This window comes from Suncus etruscus, chromosome 1 (assembly GCF_024139225.1).
Source record: "Suncus etruscus isolate mSunEtr1 chromosome 1, mSunEtr1.pri.cur, whole genome shotgun sequence".
NCBI lineage: Eukaryota > Metazoa > Chordata > Mammalia > Eulipotyphla > Soricidae > Suncus > Suncus etruscus.
The window spans coordinates 183,592,716-183,615,252 of record NC_064848.1 but is presented as its reverse complement, the minus strand read 5'-3'; the positions used below and the strand labels follow the sequence as shown (position 1 = coordinate 183,615,252).

Genomic DNA, 22,537 nt, shown 5'->3' with positions numbered 1-22,537 from the left:
CTAAAACAAACAAAAAATACAAGCCTGAGAAATAGTTCCACAGGTTCTCTTTGTATGTTCTCCAGATGCCATATGGCCCCCTGAGCAACCATTGAGCATAGACCAGGAGTAGCCCTGAGCACTGGAGCAGCCCCTAAACCAAAAACCAAACAAACCACACATGTCAGAGCTGAGCCTGTAGCTTTGTGGAAGAGCACAGATGGCACTCTGGGCTGATCCCTCGGCCCCCAAACAAACAAACACAGTCGCCCCCCTCGGTTCTGTTTGCTTTTCTAACCCGGAGCCTCAGGCATGCCCGGAATGTCCCTGCCAGGTCCCAGCCTTCTTGCGGTTTCAGTCGTATTTCCTGTCTCCCAAGAGGCCAGACCTCTTTGCGTGTTAGTTCTGCAGCCTCCCTGCCTTTTATATTTTTAATTAATTTTTTTTCCTTTTTGGGGGGTTGTGTTTGGGAGCCCATTGTCCCTCCCAGCAGTACAGAGGCTGATCCCACGATGCTCAGTGCTGGAGCCCAAAGGGTCAATATATTTACTGAACAATATTCCTATAAATGAAAAGGCAAGAAAAGGTGAAAACTGAAAACAAGCTGGAGAGTTCCACTCAGGCCTGGAGTGCATGCTCAGGGGTTACTCCTGGCTGTCTGCTCAGAAATAGCTCCTGGCAGGCACAGGGGACCATATGGGACACCGGGATTCGAACCAACCACCTTTGGTCCTGGATCGGCTGCTTGCAAGGCAAACACCGCTGTGCTATCTCTCCTGGCCCTTTTTTTTGTTTGTTTTTTTGTTTTTGGGCCACACCCGGTGTTGCTCAGGGGTTACTCCTGGCTGTCTGCTCAGAAATAGTTCCTGGCAGGCACGGGGGACCATATGGGACACCGGGATTTGAACCAACTACCTTTGGTCCTGGATCGGCTGCTTGCAAGGCAAACACCGCTGTGCTATCTCTCCAGGCCCCACCTCCTCTTTTTCATCTCTTCCTTCTCTTTCTTCTCTTCCTCATCTTCATCCTCCTCTTTTTTCTTTTCTTCCTTCTTTATCTCCTCCTCCTCCTTCTTCTCCTCCTCCCCCTTCCTTTATTTTTTGGTTCTAGGGCCACACCTAGCAGTGCTTCTGGCTCTGTGTTCAAGAGTGATGTTGGCAGTGCTTACAGAACCATATGTAGGGCAGGGGGTTGAACCAGGATCAGTGGTACCTGAATTTTCTGTCTTTGCAGAATTAAAATATCCTTCCTTCTAAATTTTCTTCTAATATTTTCAGTTTTTATTTTTTTCCCTTTAATCCTTAATCCAGCTGAGATCTATTTTAAATTTTGTTTGCTTGTTTGGGGGCCTCCCTACAGGGAGCATGAGTTGCTGGGGATCAAAGGCTGATCTTCTGCTTGCAAAGCTTGTATTCAGCCCACTGAGCTCCCCTGCCTCGGGCCCCTGGGGTTTTATTTTGTGAGTAAAATGAGGTGGCTAGGAGGGAAGCACTGGGCTTTATTTTTCTCCAGGTGGATCACCCCTATGGCAGCACCACTTACAAAATAAATGGAATGTTCGCTTGGCCAGGTAAGCTCATTGCTAGGGACTAAATCTGCTTCCAGGAGCTCACAGACCTCAGTTCCCTAAGCTGCCAACATTGGGTTCAAGGACCCACATTTGTCTTGTACTGTCCCTGCATTTCTCCCAGATGAAGTTAGCCCGCACCCACCTGGCCGACCCCAGGTGTACATTGGGGTACCGGCTTATTTATTTGTTAATATATTTGTTTGTTTATTAGTTTTTGGATACTCCTGACTCTACCTTCAAGAATCACTCTGGTGAGGGTCAGGGGACCATATAGGATGTCAGGGATTGCACCCTGGCTCAGCCGCGTGCAAGGCAAGTACCTTACCTGCTGTGCTATAGCTCTGGCCCCACACCCACATTTATTGAGCTTCTGCTGGGTCTCTCTGTCTTCTAGTTTAGGCCTTGAAGGGAAGGAGGAGAACACTACACTCATGCTGTGAGGCCAGCAAACTGTGGAGATACAGCAGGGTAGGGTGTTCGTTTTATTTTGTCTTCTTGGCGGGACCACACCTGGTAGTACTCAGGACTTACTCTTGACGCTGAGGTTAAAAAGACCACCTGGTGGGGGGGCGGAGAGATAGCATGGAGGTAAGACGTTTGTCTTGCATGCAGAAGGTCGGTGGTTCGAATCCCAGCATCCCATATGGTCCCCCGTGCCTGCCAGGAGTAATTTCTGAGCATAGAACCAAGAGGAACCCCTGACAGGAACCCCTGAGTGCTGCCTGATGTGACCCAAAAACTAAAAAAATAAAATCACACTGGCTTTGCTCTGGGGATCATATGCCATGCTGGAGATGGGAACCAGGTTGATCTCATGCAAGTGTATGAACTAATACTCTGGCCCGTATCAATTCTATTTTGGAAAAGCTTCATGATGCTCCAAAGCCACCAAGTGTGGGTCAGTGTTGGCAGACCCAGGAGTGGGTATTGGCTAGGGCAAAGCAAGTCTTGAAGTGTTGGGGGAGCTGAGGTCAGGAATGGGGGCAGGTAGCGAAATATTCCAGGTTTTTAGCCTGATAGTTCTCCAGGAAGCAACTTTTACAGGGAGCCTTACCCACTGGCTTAGCTCTCCTACACTTTTATGAGAGAATTTGGAGAGCCATGGCAGTCCCTTTATGCTGCCTTGACTAGTTTAGAAGTTTTCAAGCATTTAAAACAGACTGAAGTTGGGGCCAGAGCGATAGCACAGTAGTAGAGCAGAACACCAAACAGATCCCAGTTCCATTCCCAGCATCCCATATGGTCCCCAGAGCAATTTCTGAGCACAGAGCCAGGAGTAACCCCTGAGCACTGCCGGGTGTGGCCCCAAACCCAAAATAAATAAATAAATCAGACTCAAGTGACAGTAGAGTGGGTAGAATGCTTGCCTTGCATGAGTTTGGTCCCAACACTACATATGGCCCCTGGAACACTGCCAGGAGTAAGCCCTGAGCACCAGCCCTGGCCACAAAATAAGAAACAAAGAATTAAAAAAAAAAATCCAACACCTAGCAACCCATCTCTCTCTAGGCAGTGATGGAGGGTCTGACCAGCTGCTATGGTCCCAGAGACAGGACCCTGCAGCTCAAAGTGGGACACTGAGAGGCAGCAGTTGCTGGGAGAGGGGCCAGAGGCCAGGCAAACCCTGGCACTTCGAGGGGGAGTAGAGCCCCCTGGAAAGAGGCTGGAGCAGGAAGCCTTGAGGTGAAGCAGTTCTAGGCCCAGGCAGATGTGTAGACTTCGACCTGGCCCTGGTGGGTCTGAGGGTTCCTCAGTTGCAGGTGGTTTGGTTCAGAAGGAAGCAAAGCCCTGGGCCAGGAGCAAACCCCTACTGAGACCCACTAGTCCCTAGAGCAGACAGAAAATGGGTGCAAACATCTACACTGCAGGGTGGTCCAGGGCAGAATTGGGTCTGGAATAGCATTTCCAGGTGGTCTCTGCTATTGCACCCAGAACTCTGCTCTCTTCAGACCCTCAGGGACCTGTTCAGACTGAGGCTTCTGGTTCCTATCCTCCTTGGGGAAGTCTCAGGAACTGAGGTCTCACAGGGGAATAATGACACCCCAAATGGGGTGGAGCAAGAAGGCTCTGGAAGTCTTCTCTGAACTTCCACCCTTCCCTTTCTTTGACCTCATTTGGCCAAAGCCAAGGTCAGCGACACCCTGAGAATCCCTCTGTTAACTAGGTTGCCATATAGGATCTGCCTCCTGAACCCCCAGTGATGATAAGCTCAGTAGGGTTCCTGGTAGGGTGAAGAGCTACTTGCTCCTCCCACCACTGCCAGCACTACCAAGAACCTTACAGTGGAGTTGCTGGGTACAGAAAGGACTGTAGTATGTACTTCCATCCCTGGCACTGTGTGGCCCCCTCAGAGAACAGAAGATGCCCCTGACACTGCTATGGTTCAAATCCAGAATAAAGAAAATATATGGGGCCGGGCGGTGGCGCTGGAGGTAAGGTGCCTGCCTTGCCTGCGCTAGCCTAGGACGGACCGCGGTTCGATCCCCCGGCGTCCCATATGGTCCCCCAAGAAGCCAGGAGCAACTTCTGAGCGCATAGCCAGGAGTAACTCCTGAGCGTCACAGGGTGTGGCCCAAAAAATATATATATAAGAAATATATAATAAAGAAAATATATAGGGGCCGGAGAGACAACACAGCGGTAGAAGGACGGTGGTTCAAATCCTGGCATCCCATATGGTCCCCCAAGCCTGCCGGGGGTGATGTCTGAGCATGGAGTCAGGAGTAACCCCTGAGCACTTCCAGGTGTGACCCAAGAACAAAAACAAAAGAAAATATATAAGCACAGCCAGGCCTACCAGGGCAGAGGGGCCAAACTCCTGGCAACCCAGGGGAATACCAGGGTACCCTGGGAACTTCCCAGAGCGGTTTGGACCCTGTGTCTGTCGAGGATTCAGAGAACATGAGCCCCTGAATTCGGTGACTATGGCCTGAAGTCAGGAGGCAAACTGGTGGAGGAGGGGTGCGGGGAAAACAAGCCCGCTCTGAGAAGGAAGCAGACAGATAAATTAGCTGCTTCACAAAGACAGACCCTGAGGCTTCGCTCAAGCCCCTTGGTCCTCGGACCCCTCCTCTCCATCTCAGTGGAGGCTATTTCCACTGCTGAGATGCCTCCCCAAAGTTTCAGACAGTGAGCTTTTTGTTTGTTTTTGGCTCACACTCAGCAGTTCTCAAGGACTACTCCTGGCTCTGCACTCAGGAATCACTCCTGGTGGGGCTCCCAATATAATATAAAATGCTCTCCAGCATTCTCAAACCCAGGTCAGTGCATGCAAGGCAAACACCCTACTAACTTTAATATCTTTCCAGCGCCTCTTTAATTTGCTTTAAAAATAACTCTGAGGAGCACCCAGTGGTGTTCAGGAGCTATTCCTGGCTCTGTGCTCAGGAGTGACCCCTGACCTTGTTAGGGGACCATATGAGGTGCTCCAGGATCAAACAAGGATTGATCTCATGCAAGACAAGCGTCTTAGCTTCTAAATTATTTCTCTGGGTGCCATTCGTTTGTTCAGGAGTCTTATTAAGTACTTTGGCCCAGGGCACTGGAGACAGAAGAGAACAGCAAAGTGCCCATCGGAGGCTCCCAAGGTGCCCAGCAGGTGGCGCACTGAACCCACTCACCTCCGACCTGCCACGCCCGCGGTGGGCTCTCTATCGCCCTCGTGCGGGAGCGAGCGCGAACTACAACAACCAGAGTCTAGTGACAGGTGGCAGACAGGTGACCCAGTGCCAGGTATCCTGCGGTTTAACAGCTGAGATTTGGCTTTGTTTTTCTCCCCCTTTGCCTCTCACCGCTGAAAATACTGAGATGTAACGAGAAGGAGAACGACCAGGCAGTTGTTCCCTGCAAAGCATTATACAGCAGATCAAATGACCAAGGTCTTGAGGCAAAGGCCCAACGTGCACAGACAGCGCAGGACCAGATGTTTCGGTACTCACCGAGTCATCACACACTGAGAGGAAGGGAAGCTGAGGCCTGAAGAAGAAGATTTACACCGATTTCCCAGACAGATCTCAGAGCCAGAGCCCTGGCCAGCTGTCGAAGAACACACATGGAGCCTTCAGGTGGGAAAGTTCTTTGTGTCACTGTGGTCCTGGGTGACAGGGGCACTGACAACATGGCCCTCAGGGACCAAGGAAGGTACAGTTTGGGATGTGAGAGGGAAGCTTTCCTAGGAGTTGAGGAGGGCTTCTCACTTGCTTGCCTTTCCCTTGTTCAGGTTGCCCCTCTTTTCTTTCACCCAGGAAGCCCCATTTTGCATCCTTGATGCTCTCTGGCATTTGAAAGCTCCTCACCCTCTCTTCTCTGATGATTTTAGGGTTCAATATTGTTCAGACTCTTCCCCTCCACTCTGCTCTCCCTTAATCTTGCACCTGAGCAGACTGAAGCACCTACTCGCCACCTCCAGGAGGGGGCGCTGCGCTCCTCCCGAAACCGCCGCCCTCTTTGTCTCTGAGCCTAAGCCGTGACTTTCTACTTCAACGTCCTCATGTTCCACCTTTAAATGTCTTTCAAGATCATCTCATCCTCCCCCACACCCGGATTCTGCTTTAATTCAGGCTGCCCTCACCTCCCAGCCCTCGTGGTGGCAGATGGATCCGTCTCCTGCTTGTTCGAATGTACAAAACTCATCCCTTGTTTCATTCAAACTCGTCCTGGGGCCCTGGGATGCCTTAGCCACCAAGCGCCTATCTTGCAAGCATGAAGTCAGGAGTTTGATCCCTTGAGCTGAGAGTGCCATTTCGGTGTCATTGCTGTTTGGGATCCCCCAGGACCACAACAAACTGTGACATTACTGGCACTTGGCAGGCACCAAGTGCAGTGTGTGCAGGCACCTAAAGCATGATATGAGACCCTAGCAAACATGTGTGTAATGAGGTATGTAAAGCCCATGGAGAACATCCCAGTTTGTGTGACCATTGCAGCCACGAAAGGAAGAATTTAGGGGCAGGAGCGATAGGATAGCTAGTGCATAGTATAGTGTAGCTTAAATGCAGCCCACCCAGGTTCGATTCCCGGGCACCCCATATGGTACCCCTGAGTACTACGAGGAGTAATTCCTGAGTGAAGATTAACCCTTGAGCATTTCTGGGTGTGGCCACACCCCAAAATAAAAAACAAAAACAAACAACAAAAATAGGGCGATCAAAGGCTTTAAACTTGTAATTAAAAATATACCTTAATTACAAGTTGATTAAAGAACCCAATACCTTTAGGGAAACTATTCAGCAGTGCTGTGAGGCCTGGGGAGCTATGCCTGGCACTACTCAGCCTGAAGGACAGGTCTCACTGGCTCTCGAGCCTGGCTTTGCAGCACTGTTTTAGTTGGTAGAATTTGGAGTCCACCAAGGTGACACCAACAGGGAAGCAGGAGTGTGGTGCAGGAATTGTACACAGGCCTGTGCCTGAATGCTTTCGTGTGCAAGCTGCATTAGGTTTGAACTCAGAGCCTCCTGTATATGCTCTGGCCCTCTGAACTGCGTCCCAGCCCAGGAACTCCACACATATTTTTCCTTTGGTTTTTGGGCCAAATCCAGAGGCACACAGGGGTTACTCCTGGCTCTGTGCTCAGAAATCACTCCTGGCAGGCTCTGGGGGAATATGGGATGCCAGGGGATCAAACTCGAGTTCATTCCAGCTCGACCACATAGAAGGCAAATGCTCTACCACTGTGCTATTTCTCTGGCTCCAGGAACTCTACACATTTAACTAGGTCCTCCAAGCCCTGCTCACCACTCTGCTGGTCTCACCTTCTGCGTGCGCGCGCGCGCACACACACACACACACACACACACACACACACACACACACACACACACACCCCTTCCAACTACACTCACTTGCTCCTGCTCTTCCAGCTCGTCATGGTCTGCGTCTCAGTATGCACTGTTCCCTCTGCCTGTAGCACACCTTAGCTCCCCTTGATCTCAGAGCAAAGGCTGCCTCTCCTAACTCTGCACTGACCCCTTCCAGCTAGCTCCCCAGTTTCTCTCATTCTCCCCACTGCTGGCCAACCTCATCCTGGGCATCATAGCCCCCATAGCCACAGCCCAAATTCTCCAGGACAAGGAGTCTTTCCCTTCACAGCCATATCCTCCCTACACCCTGCCCAGAACCCAACATAAAAGTAGACACTCCACGACTATTTGTGGAACAAATGATTCTTTTATCTCGTCCTCATCAGAGCCACGTCCCCAGACTGGCTTTCATCTCTGGCCTTTGCATGAAGTGCGTCCTCAGCCTTCAAGGTTCTTTCCTTCTCTTCCTGCCCACCCCCACCTGGACTGATCCACATATCACAAGTCTACTATCTCCAGAATTGTCTCTGCCCCCCAACCTCATTTGAATTAGGGCTTCCCTCCAGGCTCTCCATCCCCTACCCGCAGCTCTGGCATAACTCTTTAAAATCGCAAATTGCCAGGTAAACACGAGAGGTTATTAACAATAACGATCTACTCCTGCCTCTTCCCTGGACCTCTCTGCTCCAGCTGGCTCAAGGGCATTCTCTGCCTTTCAAACCATCAGGAACCCCATTTTCCATTCATTCAATAAGCGAGCAGGCGCCCACAGCATGGTTTTCTTTCCTGCAGCACTGGATCTGGAGGGAGGAAAGGAGGGAGGGAGACAGACAGGATTGTTCTGAGGGGCTGTGGAGACCTGTGAAGACGGCAGAGCCAGTGGACAGCCACAGTTTACAGACCCCGGGGGCTTTCAGGTAGCACATGAGGAATATTGGCCCATGGGGCAGAGCTGGGTGGGTGGGATAGTCTCTTCTGTGTGTCACTGCTGGGTGCCGGCCATGGTGAGCCTCAGAGGGGTGAACCTGGATGGGGTCACCCCAGCATAGCTGTGCCCTGTATTCACTGTCTGTGCTCTATCTCCCCTGGAGTGGCTCCAGTTGCGAGAACATCTCAGCCCCCCAAAATACACTGGTGGCCTTTTGATCTTGTCTCTGAGCTGCTCAGCTGCTGGTTCCTCTTTCTGGGCACCCCCACCAGGGGGTGCCCCAAGCCAGAGTTTATCTAAGTGAAGTGCAGGCGCCTCTCTCCTGGGCAGGGACACAAAAGGCCCAGTTACCACCATACTCCATGAGGCAGTCTTGTGTGTGTGTCCCCTATACACACAGTTGGCTACTTTTAGGCTTAGGCCCAGAATGCTTTGGGGCAGCTCTTTTTCTCCCTGTCCTTTACTTCTAGGGAGCCCCCAGACTGCCCAATTCATGGCCCTTGCTCTTCTTCTTCTTCTTCTTCTTCTTCTTCTTCTTCTTCTTCTTCTTCTTCTTCTTCTTCTTCTTCTTCTTCTTCTTCTTTTTTTTTTTTTTGGTTTTTTTGGGCCACACCCGTTTGATGCTCAGGGATTACTCCTGACTAAACGCTCAGAAATTGCCCCTGGCTTGGGGGACCATATGGGATGGTGGGGGATCGAACCTCGGTCCTTCCTTGGCTAGCACTTGCAAGACAGACACCTTACCTCTAGCACCACCTCACTGAGCCCCTTCCTTGCTCTTCTTTTGATGATGATAGTTTGGGCCACACCAGGCAGTACCCAAGGATAACTTTTGGATCAGATGCCCTATGAGGTGCCTGAGTTTGACCCCCGTTCAGCCCTTCTCACTTTACCATCGCTCCCCCCAACCCCTAGCTTCTTTTCTACCAGCCACACTTCCGCCCTCTCAGGTGAGACTTTCTTCTGCCTGGGGTGACCAACTGTGCTCATCATTGATGGCCAAAGTGAGCATTATAGATATTCCATGGTGCTTGGAGGAGGGTCAGGGGAAGCTGACCCTCTTCCTCCACCCCCTGCTCCCCAATGGGGCTATCACAGAGGCATCCTGCCTATTCCCTGGACCAGAAACTCGAGATCCCACATGACCCCTTTGCCTTTCTGCGTATGGCTCTGCCTTAGCCAAAGGCTGGTTATGTGACCTCTGAAAGATGCCTTAGATCCCTTGCACCCCAGCATTGCATCTTTCTCCTGACTGGCTGCCCCCCTTCAGTCTCTCTTTCCCCTCGTTCTTCAGAGGATTTTCTAAAATGCAAATCTGACTTGATCCTCAGCCTCCTGAAAGACTTTCAAAGGACTGTCATAAGCAGGAGCCCTGAGCGCTGTCCCAGCCTCTCCCCGGCTCCCCCCCCCCCCACCTCTTCTCCCCATTCCTCAGTACCAGCATGGTGCTCAGCTTCAGAAATAGGGTCTTTGACATCACCTCCTCCAGGAAGCCTTCCCTGACCCTCCTCCAAGCATCCATGATGTCAGCGACAGGGATCTGTCCTTTCATTTGCCACACTGAGTTATAATCATTGATTTTCTCATCTCTGAGCCGCCCTAGCCAGTGAGAGAGATCCTTGAGGACAGGAATGGTCCCATTCATCTCTATCCCAGCCTCTGGCCCAGTGCCTGACTCTGAGGACAGGCTTGATCGGTGCTTGATGGATGGATGGATGCTGAAGGGGACCCTGCCAGAAGTGAGAGTTCAGGTGGCTGAGAGGACACGGAGAGAGCGCCTGGCAAGAGACACCTCTGGAGCAAACATGTAGGAAGCAGAAAAGTGAGAACTTCCTTCATCGCCCTCCCACGACTGCATGCCAGCCAGCCACGGTGCCTGCCCGTCCATGTTTGCTTTTGGTCTCCTTGGCACCTGCCACCACAGATGAGGACGCTGGCATCAGAGAACCAGTGCAACCAGCCCAAGGTCACACAGCCGGCCTGGCAAGGAATTGGGACTGTCTGGCCTGAAAATTGTGCTCTTTCTGCAGGGCCACACGGCTCTCCTGGGACCGGACCTTCTGGAGACGGACAGGAGAGGGCCCGGGCTCCGCCTCTGCCTGGCTGAGTGCAGGAACCGGCTGCCCACGCTCAGGCCGACAGTGTCTCTCCCTCGCAGCCAGACCAGAGGCTTGGCCAGGAAGGAAGAGGCTGTCTATTCTATACTATCCTGGCTTTGTCTTTCCTGGCTGGCTGGGGGACCCCTCCTCACCTTCATGGGGAAGGGTGCTGCGTCTCCCAGGCACCCTGGGAGAAGGCAGGGGGGCTCCTAGAGCAAGACGCTGGTCTGGCCTCTGCAGTCTGCTCCCTCCTAGCACTTGGCCCAGGCTGTATTAACATTCATCTGCATTCCCCATGCACCCGCCTGGCAGATGGTGGGGGAGGAGGCTGGGTGCTTGCTGGGGGCTGCAGCTGAGACCAGGGGGCCTCAAGGGGCACAGAGCAGAAAGCCCACCCAGCGGACCCCATGTCCCAGCCCAGGCTGGGGGACTTCCTCACCCTCCTGCTTTCAGGGGACACCAGGACCTTGTCTGGGGTTTTATTAAAGACCAAGGACCATCCTCCAAGCATCCTTAAGGCCTGGAACTCACCAGGAAGATGTGCATATGGGTGGGTGAAGGATGAATGGACCTTTACTTTGGAGAAACTCCAGTCAGGTCCTCTCCCTCTTCATCCTGGAGATGTGCATTCCCCGGAGAGCAGGAATCTCCTGGGACTGGGCCCCCACCCAACAAACCCGGGAGGTTTGTCCTGATAAGTCTCATATCCAGCACCCGGTCAGCTGATATGCACCCCGAACCCAGTCTGGTCCCTAATGGGGGGGGGGGGTTAGCACCTAGGTTTCCAACTTAGAAACGTCCCAGCTGCTGTAACTGAACAGAGTAGGGGTGCATGGGCTGGGGTAACGTGGGGAGAAATCTAGGGCCAGTGGCTAGACTCCTAGAAGAAAGAACCCCACTTTCCCGGGGCTCCAAGTAAGCAGCCTCAACGCTTATTGTCCTCGGGAGGAATTTGGGGCAATGATCTCTCCAAAATTCCAAGTCTCCCGTGGGTCGGTCGGGGCAGGGTGGCTGATAACCCCAAGCCTCTTTCATGTGTGTGTGTGAGGGGGGTTAGGTTTAAGGGTTTAAGGGGGTGGGCAAGCACCTTCCTAGACCCTCCTGCAGGCCGCCTCGCCACCCCTCTCCCTTCTGGGCCGAGTTTCAGTGCGCCCCCTCGCCCTGGCCCCTGGGTCCGAGGTCCCAGGGCTGCGGGCTGGCAGGGCAGGAGTTAACTCCGGAGGTACCGGCTGGGCTCCCAGTACCTGCCGCTGCCGCCGCCACGGGTGGGAGGGACGAGGAAAGCGGGAGCCGCCGGGGCGCCGGGAGCGCTCCAGTCTGGCGGGTGCAGCGCGGCGGGCGCGCCGCGACGGGGCGCGCGGGGGCCCGTCTGGGCTGGGGAATTCGCACCCGGGCCGGGCGCGCGCGCGGGGCCCCGCACATCTGGAGAGCCAGAGGCGCGGCGGCGCCTGTGCGGAGCGGCAGAGGCGCCTCGCAGCTCAACCGGGGCCCTTGGAGGCGCTCGGGGCGCCCCATCTGGGACCCGGAGCAGGGGTGGAGAGGGTGGCCCGGCCGCGCGCAGCTGGATAGGGGCGGGGGCCGGCGGCTGCACATCTGGCCGGAGGGGGCGGGGTCGGTCCTGGGCGGGAGCGCAGGGCCGCGAGCCGCTGGGGTCTGGAGCATGGGACAGCGCGCCTGACAGCCGAGGCTGAGCTAAGAGACCCCCCCGACAAAAGGAGCCAGAGGAGCAAGGAGCGGGACGCCAGATCCGAGCTAGCTGGAAGATGCAACTGAGTCGCTGCTGCTTCGTGTTCCTAGTGCAGGGCAGCCTGTATCTGGTGAGTGGTCCGCGGGGAGCTGCTCCGCGAAGCGGGGGGCCCCGGAGTCTTGGGGCTGGGGGGCAGAGAGGCGGGAAGCTTCGGAGTCGAGCCTGGAAACTTTCTCCCTGCCCCCCGGCATCCCAGGATGGAGGGGAAGCCCGGAGGGCCCGCGCGCGGAGGGCGGGTCCGAGGCCGGAGATGGTGGAAACGGATGAGCCCGGGCGCGGGTGGGAACACGGGGTGCCCGGCCTTGGGGTGGCATCCCCTCGGCTGCAGGTGGCGGGAGGCGCGACCCGCGCGCGGGGCCGGGTCGCGCGGGGTGAGTCGACCACCTTGCGGCGCCCCGGGACGCGCCGCGGGGCATCGGGGCGGTGGACCCCGGGATCTCGTGGCTGATGGGGGGGCGTGGGCTTGGTCCTGACCTCGGGGACCACCCCTCTCCCGGGGTTGGGACTGGGGCGCGCGGCGGCCCCGGCGTCCTTCCCCGGCGCCCGCCCGCCCTCCCGCTCCCTCCCTCCCCGCCTGTTGTTTTCCTCTCCCGGCCGCGCGCAGCCCGAGCCCCAATGGACCTGGGCCGGCGGCTCCCGCCCCGGGCGCCCCGAGCCCGCTCCCCGCGCGCCCCGACGCGGGGACACCCCCTGCACCCGGCCCCCCACCCTGGGCTGGCCTCCCCTCCGCCCGGCCGCCTGCCCCCGCCCTCCTGTCGTGGAGGACCCTGAGGCTCACATCTGGACCTGCTTCTTCTGCCACCCAGACAGACAGACAGACAGACAGACAGACAGACAGACAGACAGACAGACAGACACGAAGGGCGCAAGGACCTTTGTCGCCACTCCCGCCCGCGGTAGCTGTGACCCCAGCCGGAGGATGCTAGGTCCCTGCCTGCCTTGAACCCAGCTCTCTGGGATCTCTCTCTCTCTCTCTCTCTCTCTCTCTCTCTCTCTCTCTCTCTCTCTCTCTCTCTCTCTCTCTCTCTCTCTCTCTCTCTCTCTCTCTCCCCAAATACCCCCCCCCTGTCTCCGTCTTTCTGTCTAGCTGTCTGGTCTCTCTGTATCTGTCTCTCTCACACAAACGCACCTGAGGACAGGACATGGCACCACCCCACCCCATCCCCAACTGGAGGCTCTGAGCCCCTTTGGAGACACCTGGTCACCAGTAGGGTCACCCACCAGCTTGTCTAACGCTTAGGGCTACTGCTCTGAGCTGTACCCAAGGGCTGGAGTGGGCAGAGACCAGAGACCCTCTCTATCCTGGGGGAGCTCTCTCTCCCTCTGCTCCATTACCCCCAGGTGGCCCAGGTGGCCATAATGTGGCACCAAGCTTGACAAACGCCCTGGGAGGGAGGCTGCTCTGCCTCCCCCTGCCACACACACACACACACACACACACACACACACACACACACACACACACACACACACACACACACACACACCGTGTCTATGACACAGGACAGGGAGAACACCGGGTGCTAGACAGGCCCTGGTTTGTCACCATCTGTGTCCCCAGATCCTCCTCATTGACTTTCCATGCTCTTAGCCACCTTGACTACAGTGGCCCAGGTCCCTGCTCTACTGAATTTGGGTTTGAGAACTCAGACAGCGAGGTCCCATTTCCTGGCTCCTAGGTTGAGGCTGTGAAGGCACCACCAGCAGGCTGGAGAGCCCCTGGCCAATTCAGGGTTGTCTGAGGGCATTGACAGGGCCTCTCCCATCAGTTTGGCAACTTCAGGTGGGGGGAATCTGCTGCTCTTTGGGGACTCTGCCAACACAAGCACCTGCTTCTGCCATCAGATCCCCAATCAGGAGCTGGGCCTCCTCCATCAGACAGGGTTTTCCAAGGGCAGTCTGTGAGTTTTCAGTGCCCCAAGCCCTGAGGAAGTACTCTGCCTTCCTTGCAAATGTTGGATGTGGTGGGACAAGGTGGCACAGGGCAGGGGGTTATAGTTCCCCTTTTATAACATGAGCAGACAGGAGCAGGATGACCCTGGCCCCCTGCACATGTGGTGTCTGTGGGATCTCAGCCCACATCAGCAGATGGGCCAGGGAGAGAGATGGGGGCTCCCCAGCCCTGGGGGTCTTATTCTCCTTCCACCTCCCACCACCGCAGGTCATCTGTGGCCAGGAAGATGGTCCCCCCGGCTCCGAAGACCCCGAACATGATGACCACAAAAGCCAGTCCCGGGCCCGGATGCCTCGGAAGCGGGGCCACATCTCCCCCAAAGCCCGCACCATGGCCAACACCAGCCTGCTAGGGCTGCTGGCGCCTCCTGGGGAGACATGGGGGGGCCCTGGGCAGCCCCCCAACCGCCCAAACCAGAGCCCCGCACCCTCAGCCAAGGTGAAGAAAATCTTTGGCTGGGGCGACTTCTACTCCAACATCAAGACGGTGGCCCTGAACCTGCTGGTCATAGGTAAGATTGTGGACCACGGCAACGGGACCTTCAGCGTCCACTTCCGGCACAATGCCACGGGCCAGGGCAACATCTCCATCAGCCTGGTGCCCCCCAGTAAGGCCGTGGAGTTCCACCAGGAGCAGCAGATCTTCATCGAAGCGAAGGCCTCTAAGATCTTCAACTGCAGGATGGAGTGGGAGAAGGTGGAGCGGGGCCGCCACACCGCCCTGTGCACCCACGACCCAGCCAAGACCTGCTCCCGGGACCACGCGCAGAGCTCGGCCACTTGGAGCTGCTCGCAGCCCTTCAAGGTCGTCTGTGTCTACATCGCCTTCTACAGCACGGACTACAGGCTGGTGCAGAAGGTGTGCCCCGATTACAACTACCACAGCGATGCCCCCTACTTCCCATCCGGCTGACCTCGACCAGGCTGTCCCCAGGAGATCCCAGAGCTGGACGCTGGGCAGGGCAGGGCAAGGAGGGGGTGCAGAGGAGGAGAGGCCGAGGAGGGCCGGGGAGAGGGTCCCAAGGGCTGGCCACAGGTTGAGGCGGTGGAGGGGCCAGGACACAGGAGTTGGGGGCCCCTGCCACACTGGGGGGATCAGACCCCCCCAGCACCAGCAAGAGACAGGCAGAGCAGAAGCGCCAGATAAAGTTCTGGGGAAGGAGCCTGGCTCCAAAGGACAGCTGAGAGGGGCTTCCTATGAGTCAGCTTAGTGGGGTACGGGGAGGGGGTGTTCTCCATCCCCAGCCTCCATCCCCTCCTGTGGCCTGGACCCTGCTTGAAGCCCAAGCAGTGGCCCCGGGAGTCTCTGAGGTTTTGGACAATAGACTGTCTCTCCCCAGCCAGGGCACCCCCTTACAAAATGTCCCCTCCTTCCCTCGAGTCCCAACCCACTCTTTTGCTGATGGAGTACTTCATGTGAGGGGCCTTGTCCCTGCACCTGTGGCCCTGTGTGCTGTGTCCCTCTTCCGCCCCACCCCGTGGGCATGTCCTTGTCCCAGCCTTACCCCTTTGGTGTCCTGGGGCCCTAAACAAGCAGGTGGGGCCCTCACAGAGAGGCAGGGGTGCACTACCCTGTTCTGTGGTTTCTGTCTGTGGAGGGGGGCGGGAGGGACGGGCTCGTGAAGTCACTCGAGTGTCACCTTGTGTGTGTGCGTGCGTGTGGAATCTTGTGCTGGGAGTGGGAATAAAGCTTGCCCAGGCACTTGGCTCTGAGTGGTGTGGGGGACCTGACCTGGGTGAAAGCAGGGACATCTGGGTCCCTTCTACCTGGGGAGAAGCTAGGAGGACCCTATGATTAGTTTTGGGAGAGGTGGAAGTAACTGGCGGTACAGATAAGACAGACAGTAGTTTCTGGGATCATCCGGACGGGCCTGGTGGGGGAAGCCCAGGCTGTGTTGGGATTTTTGTCTTGTAGAATTTCCCAGTTCTTTGGAAAATGAGTTTGCCCACCAGGGCATCTGCAGTGAGGGGCTGCAGACATGGGTCTCTGGGCTTGTCCAGTCTCTCCTTTGTCCTCTGGGATCCCAAGGCCTCTCAACTTCACTCTCTGGCTGAGGCTGCTGAGTTTCCATCGTTTGCTTGTGGGCAGCTCCCCTTCAGAGAATTGAGGGCATTGACTTTCCCATCAGTGACCTTTTTGGGCCTGGGCGCAGGAGTGTGGCAGGACCCTCCTCTGGCCCAGCAGCTTGGATGTTCTTAGCTTGGAGCAGAGGTGGCTCCTTTGCTGGGGTTTTCGGGGCTCAGTGAGGAAAGGCAGGGCACCCCTCCAAGGTCACAGTGCCTTTGCTGGAGGTCACTGCAGATGGGCTCTTGGGGCTAGACCCAGCAGGAGTCTTCGCAGGAGCCTGAGGGCTCTTGCTCTATCTCCCTGCTCTGCTCACCAAACCCAGAGCTTGCCCCTTACTCTGGGTCGGGTCCCCAGAGAGCCGCCACAAAGGCTGACGTCTTTTATCCCTCTCTTTTTTTTTTGGGGGGGGGCGGTCACAGTCGGCAGCTCTTAGGGGTTACTCCTGGCTCTATGCTCAGAAATCGCTCCTGATAGGCTCGGGGGACCATATGGGATGCCGGAATTCGAACCACAGACCTTCTGCATGCAAGGCAAACACCCTACCTCCATGCTATCTCTCCGGCCTTTTTTTTTTTTTCTCTCTTGAGAGGGAGGTGGGGACCCTTCTACTCCCAACCATTCTCCCCATCAGGGCTGCTGAGAGGCCCTGGGATGGGGGTACAGGACATGCCAGAGCAGGGTGCTGCTGGGGTGATGTGTGGGCTGTGGTGAGGGAGCTTGTGGCCTGTCTGCAGCTGGCGGGCACACCCGCTCCAGTTCACTCCTTCGGGGATCAGGGCCAGATGCTGCTGACAGCTGGAGGGCTGCCCACTGGCATGCAACATGGCCAGGTCAGGCCATAACTTCACTCCTCTGGTGCCGCCTCTGCCCATCACATGTGGAGCCTTCTCCCTACACCTGCTGCCCTCCAGGTTCGCCCACACATGCCCCAAGCCGCCTTTCTGCTGAGAATCTCCGAACCTGGCACTGCCCACCACCCCAACACTGCCCACACCTGCTGCTCCTGCCCACAAAAAAGCCATCTGTCCATGGAGGTGCCACCTCTGCCCCTGGGTGATGCCCAAGTAATCACTAATCATGCTAAGCCCTGACCTCTCTCTTCACTCCACAGGAGAGCAGATTCCCTTGCAAGGCCCCGTCCCCTCTCAGAGGAGCTGCGATCCCCCCACACCTCTGCTCTTTGGCCTCCCTCCTAAGGCCCCTCAAATCCCACTGTCCTGTGGTCCTGCCTAAACCCCTACTGACAGCTGACTGGACAGGGCTCTGATCTCCAGATAGCCACCAGTTCTTTGAGGTACAACCCATACCTTCCCCATCAGATTGGGAGCCCTTGAAGCCCGAGTTTGGATCTCCCTCATCAGACCAGCATCTCCTTGAGGGCAAGGCTGGGAAGAGGGTGCAACAAGGAGAGCTGCTTCTTTCAGGGCACTGGGCACCCCTGGAGGCCATCCCGCCCACACCCCACAACTGGTCAAGCTCAGGTGGTCAGTGCCAGGACAGCTGACTCTTCTCCTGATGCAGCATCAGTGGAAAGCGGACGAGTGTCTGGGTCCACCCCCCCTTGGCACTCTTTCCTTCCCTGGGATGAGCAAGCGGGAACTGAGTCACCCCCTTCCCCATCCTTGGCAGCGAGCAGGTGACCTTGCACGCGGCACTTCTGCAGGAACTTGCTTCTCTGGGAAGCACGTGGGGGCTGGGGGCCTGAGATAGGTCTGTTCCCCATGTGGAGGCAGTTTTGGCAGGGGGGCTGAGTGTGGGGTCCTGGCTGCGAGTGAGAGAGGAAGCTGCCTCCACTACTAAGCCCCATGATACTGTCAGAACAGAGGACCCTGCTGCTGGCAGGGGTCCCCCCTGTGAAAGGGTCAGGTGACACCTGCCAGAGTGACAACTGCCGTTTTCATCAGGGCCAAGGTAGGGGCAAGGTCCTTCTCAGCAATGGGGAGACAGATTCTGTCACTGCCAGTTCAATGGATGAATTGCTCAAATCCTCTCACTTTTCTTTTTTTTTTTTTTTTTTTGGTTTTGTTTTTTGGTCCACACCCGTTTGATGCTCAGGGGTTACTCCTGGCTATGCCCTCAGAAATCGCCCCTGGCTTGGGGGGACCATATGGGACGCCGGGGGATCGAACCTCGGTCCGTCCTACGCTAGCACTTGCAAGGCAGATACCTTATCTCTAGCGCCACCTTCCTGGCCCCTCACTTTTCATCTTAGGGTCTCCTGATGAGACAGTTCTCAAGGACATGCAGGTGTTCTCCCCCCAGCACCACCAGACCCAGAGGTGGCCAGAGAATAGGCAACAGGCATGTTTCAGGGGTCCCAATATCTGGGTTCCAATTCTGGCCTTACTAGCTAGTGATCTTATTTTGGGGGGTCACACCCAGCAGCGCTCAGGGGTTACTCCTGGCTCTGCTCTCAGAATTTGCTCCTGGCAGGCACAGGGATGCCAGGATTTGAACCACTGTCTGTTCAAATCAGCTGCATGCAAGGCAAACGCCCTAAGGCTGTGCTATGTCTCAGGCCCCCAGCTGGTGATCTTAAACATAACCTCCTAGGACCTCCTTAAGTGGAAAAACTGGAATTGTTATTGGGAAAATGAAAGGATTTGATTAACAAATGCAGCTTCTGCTTTTGTTTTGGAGATGGGTTTAGGTTAACTTCAGCCTTGCTCCTGGTGTGGGCACGTGGAGGAGATCGGGTCTCAGTGCCACCCCCATAATGCCTGTGGCAGACACCACAGATTGTCCTACATGTTTGGAGAAATAGCTTAAAGGACTGACTGAACACAGGCTTGGAGTATAGGAGGTCCACTTTGACCCCTGTGTCACATGGTCCCTTTCTGTACACAGGGAAGCAACTGATCATTGTTAACTATGGCCCCCAAGCCCCAAACCCCAAACAGCCAATGAAATTTGTACCATAATAGTCCCATTTCAGCTGAGCACATGGCTGGAATAAATGCGACTTTTCTCTGCCTCCCTTGTACCTAGATATGCCTAAGATCTGGCTGGTGCCAGGTAGGTAAACATTTCAACTGGAAATTTCCAGAAATCTTGAGAGTTCTTAAACATCCTTTGCCTCTTCTGCTATCCCCCATCTCACTGCCCGAAATATGTCTGTGATTGCTGGAGCCCTGGTTGCCCTCTTAGACCACGGGGCAAAGCAATGAGCTTGGAAGAAGTTTGATTCCCTGAAAAATGTTGTGTAAGAGAAATATCATACGAGCCCAAGGCAGCCTATCTCCAGAGTTTCATGTGAGAGAAAAATCAAATTGCTGCCTTATTTCTATCAGATATCTCTTTGGTCTTCATTTCCAGCAGATAAAACTAGCTCCACCGGATTCAAAGGACACATTTGCACATGTGTGTGCAGTCTCATCTGTCAGAGACGCTTACATATCTGACGGACTGACTGCCTGCAAACGGGGAGGTGTCAGAGATTCACCGGCCAAAATGAGCTGGGGGGAGCGCTGGTCCCCCACCCACTCTGAGCCTCCATGCTTGGCAAATGCTGCATTACAGAGAAGCCCAGAGGGCTCAGAAGGATTCTTTCCCCATCTGAAAGGCCTCCAGTCCCAAAATTCAACCTCACACATCTGAGTACCCTTTTTTTTTTTTCTGATGTTGGTGACACATCATCCTCGTTAAGGGCCTGACTGATCCCAGCCAGATGGGATCCTAATTTAATTAAAACCCTTTAATTACCTTCAACATCACGGCTTTGGAAGTCCCATGCAGAAGGGGGCCTGTGAGGAGAGGGATCACTGACGGACAGTGGTGGCTGTCCTCTCCTCACTCACAAAACGTACAGTCAGGTCACTTCTCCCACCTGGGTGGCACCAACGTCACACCAGCTAGCATGGCCTCTGCTTCTGGCTTGGTTGACAGCCAACGGGAAGTGGGCGAGCCAGGCTCCTGGGAGCACAGCAACTGGCTCGTGTACCCGAAGCTGTCGATATTGGCTAAGTAAGTGCTCATGCCGAAACCTGCACAGAATGAGGGCGCCCAGGCCCGCACCCCGATCTTGGACATTCTGGGTTCTGACTCCTCCTGAATGGATGTAGCTTAAGAAACAGAAGCAGCACTATATCCACCCAAGGAGAGACGTGGGGGGGGGGCAGGGGAGAGGAGACCAGGATGAGACTGAGGTGGGCTTCTTTGGGGACAAGTGAAGGTCCACCCCACCCATAACTCCCCTGCTTTACAGTGCCAGCCTCCACCCACCCTCCACCCACCTCCTTGCGAGGCAGAGCAGTGAGCCCAGGCCAGGTCAGAGTCTGCCAAACCTCAGCGGGGGCAGACTCAGAAACCAGCTCCGGGATCTGTGAGCTGGGCTATTTTTAAGCCTTGTGGACATCACACGTTAATACCCGTCTGTTCTCCCTTAGTACTTATTCACTCAACAAATATTGTTTAATGAAGCCTTAGAAAGTTCCAGCTGACCTCCCTGGTGCTGGAAGAGCCAGGGTAGGAGGGTCTGGTCATGCTTGAGTCTCAGCCCTGGAGAATTGTTCTAAAAATTTGGCATAGAGGAGTTGTGGGGGTGGCCCAGACCTTGCCCCCCACCCCATCAAGCGAAAGCCCAGTTGGCTGTGTCATTGGCTCTTGTAACACACAAGCTTCTAGCACCCCAGCCCTTCTGCTCCCTTCTCTCCCTCTCCCCCAGCATCCAGCCTTGGCATCTTCCCCCATCTCTCTTCAGGACCAGAAGCCACCTGAAAAGGCCTGCTCAGTCCTCAGCTCAAAGCAAAGTCCTGTCTAGTTACAGACCGGCTGCCTGGAGCCTCAGTGTCCTGTGATCTTGATCCAAGCGGCTCTGTCCCATTGGCTTTCAGGTCACTGTGAGACCTGGCAATAGTGGCATCTAGTTGGGAAGGGCGACTGCTACCTCATTGTGGCCCCCCACTGGATGCTTCGCAGGTTTGGCCAGGGGAACATAGCGCCCATGTTCCCCAGCGGGCAAAAGCTTCATTCTGGAACAACTGTCCCACCACCCACACAGATCTCAGGTGCATCTGATCCTGTTCTGCTTGTCTGTGAAGTGGGATCATCTCCGAGGACAGGAGAGGAGGAGCATGAAAGCAGTGAAGGCTCAGGGCAGTTCCTCTGAGCACAATTCTGCCTGCAGCCCTCACCATCTCCCCCAAATGACCAAACCTGTGTGAAGGGAGAAGGGCTGCTGACACTTGTTCTTTCTGCAAGACTAAGGCCTGGGGAGGCCATTAGTGTCCAGTACCAAGGCCACTTCCACAAAGGCATTGATCCTGATCAATAGATGTGGCCCTGGGTTATGCATTTCCGCACTCTGGGAGCCCCTTAGAGTGCAATGAGGAGCTTTATCTGAGTTCTTCCCATCACCCCTAAAACAAGGCTCAGTACATGTGGGCACCAGAGGGTTTTTATTTCAGCAGCAGAATGGAGAAGCCAGCCAGGCAGCCTCTCACACTGAGGGACCCTCTTACACCCCCACACCCACCACTCATTGGTCTTCATCAGCTCCACATGATAGACCTGTCTTTCATCAATCTCCAGTGTCCCCTGGAGCATCCCTGTGTGAAATGGGAATTGTTTCCCCGGAGGGAACACATCCATCTGCACCCAGGCTGTAGATCTAGGCAGGCTCTTCTACCCCCGGAGAGGGGCCCAGCATTCAAGGTACATAATAGGACCTGGCCAGGAACCAAGGTTGACCTATGGCAAGACAGGGCGAAGGGGAAGGGCTGGAACAAGGGTCAACTGGCCCCATGCTTTATGCAGTGAATGAGCAGGAATCTGGGGAGACTGGAGGGCCTGGGGGACACAACTGTGTGGAAAGGTTCATAAATGCCCCATTTACCAGTCTTGGCAGCTCCCAGGCCCAGGATCCGAGGGGGCTGCCGCTGTTCAGTCAGGCTCTGCCATCTGCCACATCTCAGTGAGATCAGCTCTGGAGGGCTCGTTGTCAGCAGAGGCTTTTTTTTTTTCCTTCCAAATGCGACAGGATCAGGCTCAAGATGTCACTCTAGTAAGCGGGACTGGAAACCAAGTGTGTGTGTGTGTGTGTGTGTGTGTGTGTGTGTGTGTGTGTGTGTGTGTGTGTGTGTGTGTGTGACAGAGACAGAGAGACAGAGACAGAGACAGAGAGATGTCTAAGATAACAAGAAGTAAATGGAACCTTCCATATTCCAGGAGGGACGAAGAGAGGCAGAGAAGGGAGAGAAGCAGCGAAAGAAGACAGATCATGCCACAAGGAAGGATTGGATTTCTCAGGGGCATGTCCCAGCCCAGGACCTCTGGGCCTTCACCCTCTGCTCAAGCCCCTTTCACACCTGTGTCACAGTGCTTCTGCCCTGTCATTTACCTTCCTTCCTGAAATGCTGATGCCAAGCCCTCCTGGCTTCTGGAGATTGTAACAATGA

At 55.3% G+C, this 22,537-nt stretch overlaps 1 protein-coding gene across 1 annotated transcript; it reads left to right on the top strand.

The window, feature by feature from the left end:
• Positions 1 to 11,935: 11,935 nt before the first annotated feature.
• On the top strand, positions 11,936 to 15,776 carry NXPH3 (neurexophilin 3). The gene is made up of 2 exons (XM_049781117.1): positions 11,936 to 12,191; positions 14,283 to 15,776. Exons 1-2 carry the CDS (start codon positions 12,138 to 12,140, stop codon positions 14,985 to 14,987), a joined length of 759 nt encoding a protein of 252 aa, XP_049637074.1. The 5' UTR covers positions 11,936 to 12,137; the 3' UTR covers positions 14,988 to 15,776.
• Positions 15,777 to 22,537: the final 6,761 nt, after the last annotated feature.